Below are 15,238 nucleotides of genomic sequence, written 5' to 3' on the forward strand. Positions count from 1 at the left end.
TTAGCATGGTGGCTCCTGGTTAGCACTGCTGCCTCGCAGTGGCAGAGACCCAGGTTTGATTTCAGCCTTGGATGACAGTCAGTTTGGAGTTTGCACGTTCTCCCCGTGTCTGCATGGATTTCCTCAGGGTGCTTTGGTTTCCTCCCACAGTCCAAAGATGTGCAGGTTAGGTGAATTGGCCATGCTAGATTGCACAAAATGTTCAGGGGTGTGTAGTTAGGTGTATTAGTTAACAGAAAATATAGGGTAGAGTGGGTTGCTCTCTGGAGGGTTGGTGTAGACTGGTTGGGCTGAAGGGCCTGTTTCCACACTGTTGAGATTCTAATTCTAATTAGAAAAAACACTCCTGTAACCTGTCCATCTTGGTTCTTGGATGCCAACCATTTGTGAATGTGCACTTGTATTTCTAATAAATGGTCAGCCTTGCCATCTGTGTGCATTGAGAAGTGTGTCTATTTGGTTTCTCTCTTGCTGAGTGTGCAGGGAAGGGAATTTCTGGCTGGCATTCACTTGACACAGTGTCAAGTGTACAGCTGGACAGTACAAATGGTGATGGAAATCCTGGGAGTTCCTGGAGTGGCGTGTACTTTCACCTTTGGCAAAAAGGAAGTTAGGACAACTCAAGCATCAGAGGCATGGGACAAAGGTAATGAGGTGTATTTCAGTGAGGAGCATGAGCAATCTTGCTCAGGTTCAAGGACTGAAACCCTTCATGAAATTCACCAGAATTGACACATGGGTGATTTCTGATAAAATTCCGCTAATTAACTCTGTTTACCCCTCCACAGATGCTTCCAGACCTGCTGAGTATTACCAACATTTTTTGCATTTATTTCAAATTTCGGGCATCTGCAGTACTATGCTTTTGCAGCTTCAATCTGTTTTGATTACAGCTAGCTGTCCTCGGTAGCAATTAAATTCTAAAATCTGAAGTAACTGACGAGGAACTTTAATTTGTGAAATACGAATATCACTGCCTATGCTTACAAGTGTGTCATATGCCATAATTTAAACTGCCCTAAAGGAATGTTCTAAAATATTCAATAATTATGTCTACAAAAAAAAAAGCTGAATCTGAAAAGAAGCATAGTTTTACAGCATTTTATAGTGAATCTGTTTTTTGTGAAATTTCACTGTTTATTCTGAGCATCATGGGCATTGTTAGAAACTGTTAGTGAGTACAAAGATGTCTGCTGTAAGCGGCATCGATTGCACTGTGGTGATACAGAATATAGGAGAAAGTGAGGACTGCAGATGCTGGATTATCAGCGTTGAGAACGTGGTGCTGGGAAAATACAGCAGGTCAGGCAGCATCCGAGGAGCAAGTGATTCAACATTTCGGGCAAAAGCTAGCCTGGAGTGACAAAGGGGGACAAAATGCAAAAGAAATACCCAACAGGTTCAGATTCTATTTGTCATTAATTTTCTTGGCTTTAAATTTATTTTTACTTTTTTGTTTATTCTGCAGTATTCATGGGATCTGTAACTACACATTGTGATTGTAAATGATGTAAAATTCACTGCACTTGGACATTTTGTGTTTTTTTTGTTGGAACTTAATATTTTGAACCATCACATAAACACCATATGTTGGGGCCTGTATTCATTTTTTTTTATGTGTTACTTGGCTGTCAATAAAAAAGTGCATTGTTCATCAGTTCAAAGTCATATATGCCAATCTTTTCACTGTCATGTTAATTTTTTGACCTTTTGCAGAGACTTTGACAGCAGCATGAATCTAAAAAAAGCCGTGATGCTTTTATCCGATCAGGATCCCAGCATTTTAGCCTACGCTGCTTCTTACATTCAGCATGAGTGCTTTAAGGAGGACACGGCTAAAACAGCGGTAATGTAAAACATCACAAATATATCTTTTGAAACAGAAAACATGAAACAAAGTAGCATATCTAAACTGAAAAGTAAAGGGAGTTTCCCCACCAATGTTTTGATCCAGAGACTTTTAAAAATTCATTGATAAAGTTTGCACTTAATTATAGGTTTGTAATCCTCTCTTAAAATGTGTACATTTATCAGTTATCTCTGAGGGATATATTTGCAATCCAAGCAATTCTAGAATATCTTAGTTGGTAAGTAATACAGATATGCCAAGTTCTTATACTTTAAGTGGGGTGATATGAATCTTCTTTCAGTATATGATTGCATGCTTTGGGAAATAGTGTAATGTACCATTTCCTTTATCATTTGTAGTTTACAGAATATACTCATTGCAGAATTTTCCTGCAGGACTTTGAGCAAACTTGAACTATATCCTTTCTGATCCCAAGATCTCCTCAAGTGTTTTACAGTGCATTTTAATCAGGCTATTCAGTCCACCAGTTCCATACTTTCTGAGCACTATACAAGCCTCTTTTAATCTATTTTTATGAACTGATGCTGTTGAAATATTTATTGCAGTATTGAGAGAAATATGGCAGTAAGGTGGCTCACAACAAAGTCCTGTGTACACCATTGAGGTAGTGGCTTGGTGGTAATATCACTGGACAAGTTAATCAGTAATCGAGAAGAATGCCCTAGAGACATGGGTCCAAATCCCAACATGGTAGATGGGGTAATTTACATCCAATTTATAACATCTAGAAAGCTAGATTCAGTAATGCTGATTATTGTAAAAACCCATCTGATTCACTAATGTCCTTTGCTGGGGAATTTGCCTGGACTAGCCTCCATGTTACTCCAGCTCCTTAGCAAAATGGTTAAATATGCTTCAATCTTAACCAGCCTCTGCAGTGGCCTTGCTAGGTCAATCAGTTCAAGGGGATTTGCTGGCCTTGTCATTGATGCCCACATCCCATGAAAGAATTTAAAAAATAAGATGTACGACTAGGTAGTCTTTACCAGTGGTATTGATTAAGGAATTGATGCTAAAATGGAGATGTAAAGATTTCCCTCTGCTTTTCTTTCACTTGTATTGTAGAGTCTCACCTGGCTACTTGAAGTTGGTCTTAATAAGAACATAAAAAGTAGGAACAGGAGTAAGCTGTTTGGCTTCATAAGCCTGCTTCGGCTTAGAAGAGGATTATGGCTGATTGGACACTTCTCATGTCCACTTTCCTACTCTTTCCCATAAGCTTTGATTCCCCTACTGATCAAGTATCTATCCATCTCAGCCTTAAATGTACACAAGGACTCTGCCCCCACAGCTCTCAGTGGCAAGAAGTTCCAAAGACACTCAACCCTGGAAGAGAAGAAATTCCCCCTCATCTCAGTCTTTATTCTGAGATTATGCCCTCTGGTCCTAGACTTTCCCATGAGGGCAAACATCCTCTCAGCATTTACCTGGTCTGGTCCCTTAAGAATCCTGTATGTTTCAATGAGATCACCTCTCATTATTCTAAACTCCAGTGAGTAGAGTCCCAATCTGTTTTGCCTTTGCTCACAAGACAATCCCTGGAGGTGTAGTGGACAGCGAAGAAGGTTACTTCAGATTACAACAGGAACTTGATCAGATGGGCCAATGGACTGAGAAGAGGCAGATGGAGTTTAATTTAGATAAATGTGAGGTGCTGCATTATAGGGGATCATCCGAGTGAACGTTCTCTGTCCCTGCTGCAATAAAATAATACCTTTCCTTAAATAAGGGGACCAAAATTGCTTACAGTACTGCAGTTGTGCTCTAACCAACACCTTATTCAGCTGGAGTAAGGCTTCCCTACTCTTATATGAAACTTGAAATAAGGGCCAACGTTTCCTTATCTTTCTGGATTACCTGCTGCACCTGTGTGCCAGCTTTGTGTTTCATGTGCAAATACCTACAAGGTCCCTTTTCACTCTGGCTTCCTGCAGTTTTTCTCGATGTAGTCTACAATGAAAGGCTTTAAACTCTGATAGTGGAGCATTCTTTTCTCATGTCACTTAAATGTCGGTCTTGATTGTGTTTCCATCTATCTGGCGTTGAGCTTGAATCCACAACTTTCCAGCAGAGAGCTGAGTGCTCTCATTAACTGAGTGAAGGCTATCTCGTTTTGGTGTCAATCCTCTTTCCTGCGGTAAATAGCTCTCCCATTTGTTTGAGATTCAGCTGTTCATTCCAGCTCAAATATGTCTTCTCTCTCATTCCAGAATATTACATTTTGCTCATAATATGTCACTCTTTCAGTCATGGCCTTTTCCTTTGGAACCCTTTTCTAAATGTATTTGTTACTTCCATCTTTAGCATTAAGTTTTACTAGAGACCCAGATTAAAAACAGAAAATGTTAGAAATACTCAGCAGGTTTGACAGTATCTGGGGTGGAAAAAGACTGAAGAAATGTTTCAGGCCAGTAAGCTTTAATCAGAGCTCAATGAACCTACCCCGAAGTTTTTTCACTATTTTTACTTCAGGGGCCAGTTTGCAAAACAGAATAATGTCTCTCAAATTTGATTGAGTTTTTTGAAGAAGTAACAAAGAGAATAGATGAGGGCAGAATGGTGGACGTGATCCATATGGACTCAGTAAGGCGTTCGACAAGGATCCCCATGGGAGACTGGTTAGCAAGTTTAGATTTCATGGAATACAGGGAGAACTAGCCATTTGGATACAGAACTGGCTCAAAGGTAGAAGACAGAGGGTGGTGGTGGAGGGTTGTTTTTCAGACTGGAGGCCTGTGACCAGTGGAGTCCACAAGGATCGGTGCTGGGTCCTCTACTTTTTGTCATTTAGATAAATGATTTGGATGCGAGCATAAGAGGTACAGTTAGTAAGTTTGTAGATGACACCAAAATTAGAGGTGTAGTGGACAGCGAAGAAGGTTACCTCAGAATTCAAAAGAATTTTGATCAGATGGGCCAAAGGGCTGAGAAGTGGCAGATGGAGTTTAATTTAGATAAATATGAGATGCTGCATTTTTGGAAAGCAAATCTTAGCAGGACTTATACACTTAATGGTAAGGTCCTAGGGAGTGTTGCTGAACAAAGAGACCTTGGAGTGCAGGTTCATAGCTCCTTGAAAATGGAGTCACAGGTAGATAGGATAGTGAAGAAGGCGTTTGGTATGCTTTCCTTTATTGGTCAGAAAAATGAGTACAGGAATTGGGAGGTCATACTGCGGCTGTTCAGGACATTGGTTAGGCCATTGTTGGAATATTGTGTGCAATTCTGGTCTCCTTCCAATCGGAAAGATGTGAAACTTGAAATGGTTCAGAAAAGATTTACAATAATGTTGCCAGAGTTGGAGGATCTGAGCTACAGGGAGAGGCTGAACAGACTGGGGCTGTTTTCCCTGGAGCATCTGAGGCTGAGGGGTGACCTTATAGGGGTTTACAAAATTCTGGACTCCCTGGGGTCAGGGAGTCCAGAACTCGAGGGCATAGGTTTAGGGTGAGAGGGGAAAGATATAAAAGAGACCCACGGGGCAACTTTTTCATGCAAAGGGCGGTACATGTATGGAATGAGCTGCCAGAGGAAGTGGTGGAGGCTGGTACAATTGCAACATTTAAGAGGCATTTGGATGGATATATGAATAGGAAGGGTTTGGAGGGATATGGGCTGGGTGCTGGCAGGTGGGACTAGATTGGGTTGGGATATCTGGTCGGCATTGACTGGTTGGACCGAAGGGTCTGTTTCCATGCTGTACATCTCTATGACTCTGTCTATAGCCTGGGTTCAATTTCTATACTGGCTAAGGTTAGCATGAAGGTCCCACCTTCTCAATGTTTTCCCTCACCTGACATGTCATGACCCTTAGGTTAAACCACCACTAGTCATCTCTCTAATGAGGTTCAGTAGGACAGTGGTGACTTTATCTTTTTGGACTTCACCACAACATTTTGGGAAAAAGGTCTTAAGATATTGCTAACTGAGAGGCTTGACCTAAACACAATATTCTAAGCAAGTGGGATTGATTGCTTCCTTGTTTGGTAGCTTATTCAGTGATTAAAACTAAAACAAATTGCCAGAGAAACCCAGCAGCAACTGAGGAGAAAACAGTGTTAGCACTTGGAGTTTAATGACTCTTTACTGTTTAATTGTGAGACCCTTCAACTTTATAATTGTCATCGTATGTAATTTGTAACATGATATGACATAGCCAGCTAGATTAAATAAATATTGTTTCTAGATTTCTGAAATGAAAGCGATTCCTCAACTGATCAACCTCTTGGGAATCAAAAATAACAACGTTCAGCAATCTGTCTGTGGAGCTCTTCGAAATGCGGTTTACAAGAATGTCAACAACAAGCTTGAAGTGAAGAAAAATGGTGGGATCAAACCAATCCTTCAGATCCTGAGAGAAACAAATGATCTGGAAACACAGAAGCAAATAACTGGTATAAATTGTTTAATTGGAAGACTTCTTGGAATAGTTCTGACCTCCTATTACTTTGCAACCTTTGCCATTTAAATATTTCATTTCTTTTCTTTATCCATCCTTCCTGTCTCACATTTCAGTTCTTTGTCGTTTATCACAATCCCGAGCCCCATGTTAACTTTCACACTGGGATAACTTTCACACTGGGATAACTTCCCTTGGCTACTCGGTCTGTAATTTCCCATTCTCAATGATTTTAGCAAACAAGTACATGCTTGTAACAACATCTTTCTCAAATTCCTGTGTCCTTTCATTACTCAACCTCTTCCTTCCCAAACTCTCTCAACCAACCTGCAGTAACCACTCCCAGTACCGCACTCCCTTGTGACTTTTCCCACCATTTTCACACTGTCTGCCTCATGCGTTGCTCAGACAGAGCAGTCCAAGTCTTCATTACCTTAAGTTTAACTGTTCTAACATTTGAACTGTGATAGAACACAATTGGACTTAGTCAATCTGGCATCACCAGTTATACCCTCACCCGCTCAATAATGTTCCAGGCTGCTACTAGCCTATAGTATGAAAGTGCTCACAATTTTTTAAATGTAATGGATGAACTATGGGAGACTGTGCAAAGGTCTCTTGTTAATAATTATGTACGTTCACTGCTGGAGGGAATGGCTATTGAGCCTATTAAAAGGAGATCAGATCAATTTAATTAGTGTGCCTTGGCAAACTTTGGGGTTTGTTTGTGCAGGTCAGTAGTGCACACTCCCATGCAATCCTGATTTAAGATTTGTAAACTGTGGAACAGCTTTGAGGAGTCAGGAGTTGAGCGCATCAGAGATATGCATATTTCATTGCTCTGATGCCAGGGGTGTTCACTAGAATTTTTTTAGATTAGATTAGATTACATTAGATTACATTACAGTGTGGAAACAGGCCCTTCGGCCCAACAAGTCCACGCCGAAGCGCAACCCACCTAACACTACGGGCAATTTTGCATGGCCAATTCACCTGACCTGCACATCTTTGGACTGTGGGAGGAAACTGGAGCACCTGGAGGAAACCCACGCAGACACTGGGAGAATGTGCAAACTCCACACAGTCAGTCGCCTGAGGCGGGAATTGAACCCGGGTCTCTGGCGCTGTGAGGCAGCAGTGCTAACCACTGTGCCACCGTGCCGCCCTCTCATCTCCTAGCTAGATATGTTTTTAGAATACATTTCTTGAAAATATTGTGAAGGATGCTTTATTAAGTGGACAAATAACACTCCGACTGTATTTAAGGTGTAGCTCCTCCTACAGTCTAAGACCAGAATGAAGAGAAAGATACAAAGGAGATCACAAAGGAATACCATTGTAATAGCACTGGGTTACGTTTCCTGAATTTTCTGAAGTTTCACTGTCCCATTTTCAAGTTGCATTAAGAAACTGAAAATGAGGCAGTATGACCTCAAACAACTGGCACCAAGACTCCTATCCGGAAGATCGATTAACCTGCATGCTCTCTGTGAGATGATGTGCCATTAAGAGCCCAATTTTTATTTTTTACACAGATACTTATACACTTAGCCTATACAGCTATTTTAGTTGAATTTTGCTTGAAGATTTCTCTGACCATTTTTGAGTGATGAAGAAAATAAATGTAAAACTGCAAGAGTTTGCCACTGTGAATCATCGTATAGGATGCTGTTAATTGATTTTCTCTGTAGGATTAAAATTTGAGAGTGTACAGGCTATTGGTGGTCTTTTGCTACGATCTCTATTTCATCAAAGTGACCTGAAATAAGTTAAGATTTAGGAATTAGGCATGAGAGGTAATATGAGGATTTGACAAAAAATGTTACTTTCTGAACCATTGGCTCAGGTTGTACATGTCATCTTCAGTTTGCTGACTATTTTTCATGTTATTAGGACTCTTATGGAATCTTTCATCATGTGATGAGCTCAAGGATGTCTTGATTAAGGAGGCCCTGCCAGCCCTGACTGAGTCTGTAATTATTCCCCATACTTCTGAGGAATATGGAAATCCGAGAATCAATGATCCTGAGGTTTTCTACAATGCTACAGGATGTCTAAGGTATAATAGTCATGACTCCACTGGTGGGGACATAAGATTCAATTCTTGATGGCAGTAACTTTATTTTTTAAAGAAATTTGCCTCCTTCCCTAAAGTTAGATATTTCAAAGCTCTGGAATATTAAAAGTTGGAGGTAATTGCATGTCTTCACAACTTCAATTCCTTTCTGAAACTAGCCAACATGTGGAAGTATGGGGTTGGGATGTGAGAGAGGGTGGTGAAGGCTAAGGGGTTAACATCTATGTATTATTGTTTTGGAACTTGTTCTAAAGTGGAAAAATGATGATTTAAATGATGCTTTAAGTTTCATACACCTCTATAATTCTATATTGTGCATTAAGAAGGGAAGGATATTTCATTTTTGAGTTTTTAAGTAGATCTTGGCCCTGTAAAGATCTGTTTATGTAAACTGAAACAAAGTTTTTAAATCCTTGTGGTGAATACTTCAGTGCATTAGTAACAGGAGTGGAAAAGTGAAAAAAAAAATTGTTCTCTTGTGACAGGAGTCCAGTGTCACAAAGTTAGACCTACCCAGAAGGGCAGGCAATATGTGCAGGTGCTGTCAGTTTCAGAAACCCAAAAATGTCAAAACATAAAACATGTTGACCTCCTAACTCCTGTACTCAATACTCTGACCAATAATGGGAAGCATACCAAATGCCTTCTTCACTATCCTCTCCACCTGCGACTGTACTTCCAAGGAGCCATCAACCTACAATCCAAGATCTCTTTGTTCAGCAACACTCCCTAGGATCTTACCATTATGTGCATAAGTCCTGCTAAGATTTGCTTTTCCAAAATACTTCACCTCACATTTATTTAAATTAAACTCCATCTAACATTCCTAAGCTCTCTGGCCCATCTGATCAAGTTCCTGTTGTAATCTGAGGTAACCTTCTTTGCTGTCCACTACCTTTCCAATTTTGGTGTCATCTGCAAACTTACTAACTATCCCTCTTATGCTCACATCCAAATCATTTATATAAATGATGAAAAGCTTTGTAAACTTGGGCTGGCTAGATATGATCTGTACCTTGTTCGTTGTCAAAGAGATATACTGTTTGATATGATCTGTCAGTTTTTTAGGATGTGCAGCCTGTATACTTAGCATTACTAATGTCAAGCATAGGTGATTGACATTATTTCATACATTACCCATTTGTGTGAGATGCTGAATGTCTTTTGTGTTTAAAAGCACCATCCTGTCAGTGACAAACACAGTGTTGTGCCTCAATTCAATAAAATAGGTGTCAGTAATTTTCTGGTGCAGTTTCTTGGGACAATGCCCAACCAATCAGAGTCAGTCCGTCTAGTTTAAATTTTTTATTTTTTAATCAGCCTGTTCAGAGATGCTATCATTCACCTTTGGAGCATGTTATCAGTGTTGATTTAGTGATCCAATGAATTGCCAATGCACATTTTATAATGTTAAACCCTCTGTCTATTAACAGTTTGGTATTTAATTGCTAAGTAACTCATAACATCAATGAATGACTCTTCATTGTTCATAAGTAAATTGAACTGTGGTTTGTTAATGATTAAATAATGCTTAGTGCACAACTTGTAGTGTGCCATCTTTCTTGATTTGGTTAGATTTAATTCACTAACTCAGTTGGTTGCTGTTGATTTAGAAATTAAATTGATTTTGATATCAACTGCATAGTTCAGTCAGCCAAACTGAGCATCATTCATTCCTGAAGCTAAAACGGGAAGTAAAGACTCAGATAGTTCTTAGTAAGGGTTAAAACAAGAAAGTAAGCATTTGTGTGTTCATTGACATATTTGTGCCAATGAGTTCCAAAGACACTCGATCCTGTGAGAGAAGGAATTCCTCCTTATCTCAGCCTTAAGTTGGCACCGTTTTATCCTATGCCCTGTCTTCTGAGACACTCGCTTCAGGGGAAATATCCACTCAGCATTTACCCTGTCAAGCTCCTTTAAAAATCCTACATGCTTCACTGAGATCACCTCTCATTTTCTCAAAATTCAAAGACTGTCTTATGAGAGAGGGCATAAGACAGTCCCTCCATACAGGGAGCCCCCCAAATGGACCTTGTCTGAACTGCCAATAACGGGGAGATATCTCGCTTTAAATAGGGGGACCAGAACTGTTACAGGACTCCAGATGTGGTCTCACCACCACCATGTACAGTTACAGTAAAAGTTGGAGTGTTGTGTATAGTTCTGGTTGCCCTGCTATAGGAGGGGTGTAATTAGATTAGAGAGTGTGCAGAGATTTATTGGGGTGTTACTGTTACTGGAGGCTTTGAGTTACGAGTGGAAGTTGGGAGTTTTTTCACTGGAGCGTGGAAGGTTGAGGGGTGACATTATAGAGGTTTATAAAATTGAGGGGCATAGAAAAGGTGAATAGCAAATGTCTTTTCCCCAAGGTAGGGGAGTTCAAAACTAGGAGGCATATTTTTCAGCTGAGAGGAGAAAGATTTGAAAGAGACCTGAGGGGCAACTTTTTCCACACAGAGTGTGATTCATTTGTGGAATGAACTGCTAGAAGTAGTAGTAGATCCCGCTGTAGTTACAACATTTGGACGGGTACATGGATAGGAAATGTTTAGAGGGATATGGGCCAAATGCAGGCAGATGGATCTAGTTTAGTTTCGGAAACTTGATCGGAATAGATGAGTTGGACCAAAGGATCTGTTTCCATACTGTAAGACTCTATTACTCTATTTCTTCGAGACACTAAAATGCTGGATTCTTCAAGTCGTCAGCTGATTCATGTTTCTTTCTCCTGCAATCTTTTATTTTTGAAACATCATATCATTGTAATTATAACTTTAAGCTTTATTTAATCTTTCTTGCCTCTATCTCTCTCTTGCCTTTTTTGGTGTTCTGCACCAGGGAATTAATTTAAATAAATCATATGACATCATGTAAATCTTGTTCTGTAGGAACCTGAGCTCTGCTGGCCAAGAGGGTCGGCAGTTGATGCGCAACTGCAATGGATTAATTGATTCTCTCATGACTTATACTCAAACGTGTATCAATGCAAACCAAGTTGATGCAAAGGTAAAATCATAATCATGAACCATGTTAGTTATGATAAATTTGCACATTTATATTTAATCACTAAATGTTGAAAACGTAGCAGAACCCGATAACTACTTACCATCTAGCTGTCTTCCTCCAGCTAGAAAAGTTGGGGTGAAATTGTCAAATTCTGATTTTGTTTTCTGGGTTTCTGTAGTTATCCCATTTTACAGGGAACAAGGTGAAGAAACATGACATGTGGCTTTCTTGTAATGAAGAACCTACTTGTTTGCCAACTCTCTACATAATTAATGTGTAAAGCAGGCTTAAGGCTAGAAATCAGACAAAGGAAAACTAAGGTTAATTTGTTACCTCTTCTGTAATTGTACCAAAATTGATCATTAACTTTGTGCATGTAAAAGCCAGCATTTTTTGATGTGAGTAACACTAACAAAGAGACTTTTGTTTATTTCAATAGCACAAGGATACATTTTATTTGGGAGAGAGAGAATGTGGAATAGCAGTAAAGTCACGAGGCTAGAACTCCACAGTCCAGATAAATGTTCATTGGACATGGGTTTAAATTTCATCGTGACAGACGGTGACTTTTGAACTCTGTTTAAAAAAAAATTTCAGGTGGAATGTTATAAGGTTCTGACTGATGTGAGTTATGATAACATTTGTAGTAGAAACAGCCAAGAACTCTAGTGAGATTGATCTCTCTGTCAGGAGTATTTTACTACATCGTTTTAAAGAATTCCTACTGTGGAGGAAGCGGCCACTTGGCCCATTGACCGTGAACCTATCCTCCAAAGAGCATCCCACCCAGTGGTTTTCAGCAGGTCTCAGTCAAGTGAAGGAGTATAGCCTTCACTCAGAGCATCCTGGCCTAGTAAGTCAGCATTCAGAGAAGTCAGAATCAGGATGTTCTCCCATCATGGCTCTATTTCTGTCCTATTGAGGGCTGTTTCCCTCATGAAATGTGAGAGAGGCAGGCATTAAGGGTGGTGAAAGTGGATCACTCAGAAGTTACTTTTCGTACTGCTGGGGAGTTGTCTTGAGTGAGTGAGCAGCACAGAGGGCATGCAGGCTAAATGGTATTAGGGTTCGGGCAAGTGATAGCAAGTGAGGGAAAACTTTGCAAGTATTTGGGAGAGTGGAAAAGCATGAGCTTTGGTGGGAGGTGATAGCACACCAGTCGTCTTGGTTCTTTCTGTCATAACATTGACTGCTTTCCTCATAAATACAGGAATCGGAGGAGGCAGTGCTAACTAAATGATCAGGCTGAAGCCTGTTAATGGTGGATGCTCGCTGGCATTCTTTGTCGCTTCTAGGAAAATGGAGGGTTGACGGGGCCAGTTCAACTGGCTGGAGACGACAAACTTGGGATCCAGCATTGCAAACAAGGGCTTCCTATAAATTATTTGTTTTATTTCATTCAGCAAAGGCACAGCCTCTTCATTATCTTCTGACCCTCCATGTAACAATAGTCCCATATATTATTTAAAATGCACTAGAATATCATTTCCAGCAGTAATCCTATCGGTAACACTTGGTTCTAATTCCTTTCTGTTCCAAGTTAGACTGCTGACTCTCTTAGCAAAGTAATTTAAACCAATGCTTCCTCTTCAGTTGACACTGTCTAGAAATGTTGAGTCCATTCCTTCATTCACTAAAATCATGGTAGATCTGTACCTCAACTCTAATTGATCCATATCCTTTTATACCTTCAATGAATACAAATCAATTCATTTCAAGCCTTGACAGTGGTAATGGTCATAACATTCATGGAAGTACTCTTGGAGAGGAATAAGTTTGTTTACATTCTAAATGGCCTAGCCCTGGTTTTAAGATTGTATCCCTTGTTTTGAATTCCCCACCAACAGAAGTAACCTCTTTATCTTATTGCATTGAATAGTTCCGTCATTTTTAAAAGCCTCAAATAGATAACTGTACAGGACAGAGGATTTATTTTGACAATGTCTCAAAGGCTCACTTTATGGAACTAAATTAAGGGTTTGGGTCTTGATATGATTATCTCTGATGCCATACAAGCTGGTGAACACAATGTAATACTTTATATTCCAATATAATTTGTTAAAATCTGAGTGAAGCTTTTGTTACTTTATGTTGACAATGTTGTACTGTATGATCTTACAAGTCTTTGTTATAATAAACATTAATTGCATAAACCTTTTGTTTATTAATTCTATAATACATTTTAAATTTCTGACAGTCTGTTGAAAACTGTGTCTGCATCCTACATAACCTCACATACCACTTGGATACTGAAGTACCAGCTGTGTTCAGCCACATTAATGCGAAAGGAAATGTGCAAAGCCAAAACAGAACAACAAAGAAGTCCTCCGTGGGCTGTTTCAGCCCTGGAAGTGATCAGTTTGATGAGGTAACTGGCATCAATTCCGAGAATTACTGCTAGTATTGCTTTTACAATTTTCTAATAAATTCTGATCTGTTTTAATGCCTCAAATCTTAAGTCTAGCTTCCCATGTTTTGAATTTCACCAATCCTTTGCACTACAATAAAGTGCACTCACAGCAGAATTAATAGATAGAATACATTTCATTCGTCTTTTTAACAAGTTACCTCTGAACATTAAGAATGTAAGAACAGAGCTAAACTGTTCAGGCCCTCAATAGTGTTCTGATGTTCAATTAGATTAAGCCATGTTTGTATCTTGATTTCAGCTGTCCCCTTTAATTCTGGAATTCTTAATATTCTTGTTTATAAGAATCTACCAATTTCTATTTTGAATCTTTTAATCAACCTAGCCTCAGCACCTTTTATGGGGTGGAGAGTTCCAGAGTGGGCAGCTAATTGTAGTTTATGAATTTGCTTTCCAGTTTTATACCGCATCTGATTTTCTGCTTTAATAGAACTGAGAATCAGATGACCAATCCACAAGCAGCAATATGCTGTCACTGCAAACAAAAATGATAAGCCATCCTTTAAATGTTTATATTGACCTTTCTGTAATTTTGTGTTTTTTTTTAATTTTTTTTTCCCTTCAACAGCCTGATTTAGATAATATGCCTTTCCCGAAAGAGGATGACAACCCTAAAGGTGTTAACAACCTGTCACATTCAAAAGCAATCAAAATGTACACATCCCTTTTGGGTAAATCCAAGTCTGATGCCACATTGGAAGCTTGTGCTGGAGCTCTGCAGAACCTTACCGCCAGCAACAAAATGGTACAAAAAGTTTTGATAGCAGGATGAAGAGGGAATTGTTAAAATGAACTAACAAGACCGTATTCTGTGACACACAAAAAATGAGAAGTCAGGGTATTAATTTGGCCAGCTTAACTCTGAAATCAGAACTCATGTTGATCCGATCAATCAAGTTGGAAATGGTAGTTATGACAATGAATTTATAGAGTTCATTAGAGAGTTTCCTAGAGCAATATGTCTTGGAGCCAGCTGGGGAACAGGCTTTCGTGGGTCTGGTTATGGGTAATGAGGCAGTTCGAATAAATTATTTCCAAAGTAAAAGATCTCCTAGCAAGTAGTAATCGTAATGCGATAGAGTCATAGAGTCATACAAGTCGGAAACAGACCCTTCACCCCAGTTTCTGGATTAGAGTGGTGCTGGAAACGCACAGCAGTTCAGGTAGCATCTGAGGAGCAGGAAAATCGACGTTTCTGGCAAAAGCCCTTCATCAGGAATAGAGGCAGGGTACCTGCAGAGTGGAGAGATAAATGAGAGGGGGGTGGGGGTGGGAAGAAAATAGCAAAGAGTACACTAGGTGAATGGGGGTGGGGATGGAGGTGATAGGTCAGAGAGGAGGGTGGAGTGGATAGGTGGAAAGGAAGATAGGCAGGTAGTACAGGTCATGGGGACAGTGTTGAACTGGAAGTTTGGAGCTGGGGTGAGGTGGGGGAAGGGGAAATGAGGAAACTGG

General features: G+C 39.8%; 1 protein-coding gene across 1 annotated transcript in view; it reads left to right on the top strand.

Annotated features, from left to right (window-relative positions):
* Positions 1-15,238, top strand: part of LOC122563231 (plakophilin-1-like) — a 60,522-nt gene that overhangs the window by 28,150 nt on the left and 17,134 nt on the right. Inside the window, exons 4-9 of the mRNA XM_043716830.2 lie at positions 1,717-1,846; positions 6,057-6,264; positions 8,163-8,328; positions 11,238-11,355; positions 13,553-13,723; positions 14,352-14,528. Coding sequence (XP_043572765.2) covers positions 1,717-1,846; positions 6,057-6,264; positions 8,163-8,328; positions 11,238-11,355; positions 13,553-13,723; positions 14,352-14,528 — 970 coding nt within the window. The remainder of the gene's footprint in view (positions 1-1,716; positions 1,847-6,056; positions 6,265-8,162; positions 8,329-11,237; positions 11,356-13,552; positions 13,724-14,351; positions 14,529-15,238) is intronic.

Source organism: Chiloscyllium plagiosum, unplaced genomic scaffold (genome assembly GCF_037043375.1).
Source record: "Chiloscyllium plagiosum isolate Xiang-an unplaced genomic scaffold, Cpla_swu_hap1 HiC_scaffold_26, whole genome shotgun sequence".
NCBI classification, from domain to species: Eukaryota; Metazoa; Chordata; class Chondrichthyes; order Orectolobiformes; family Hemiscylliidae; genus Chiloscyllium; species Chiloscyllium plagiosum.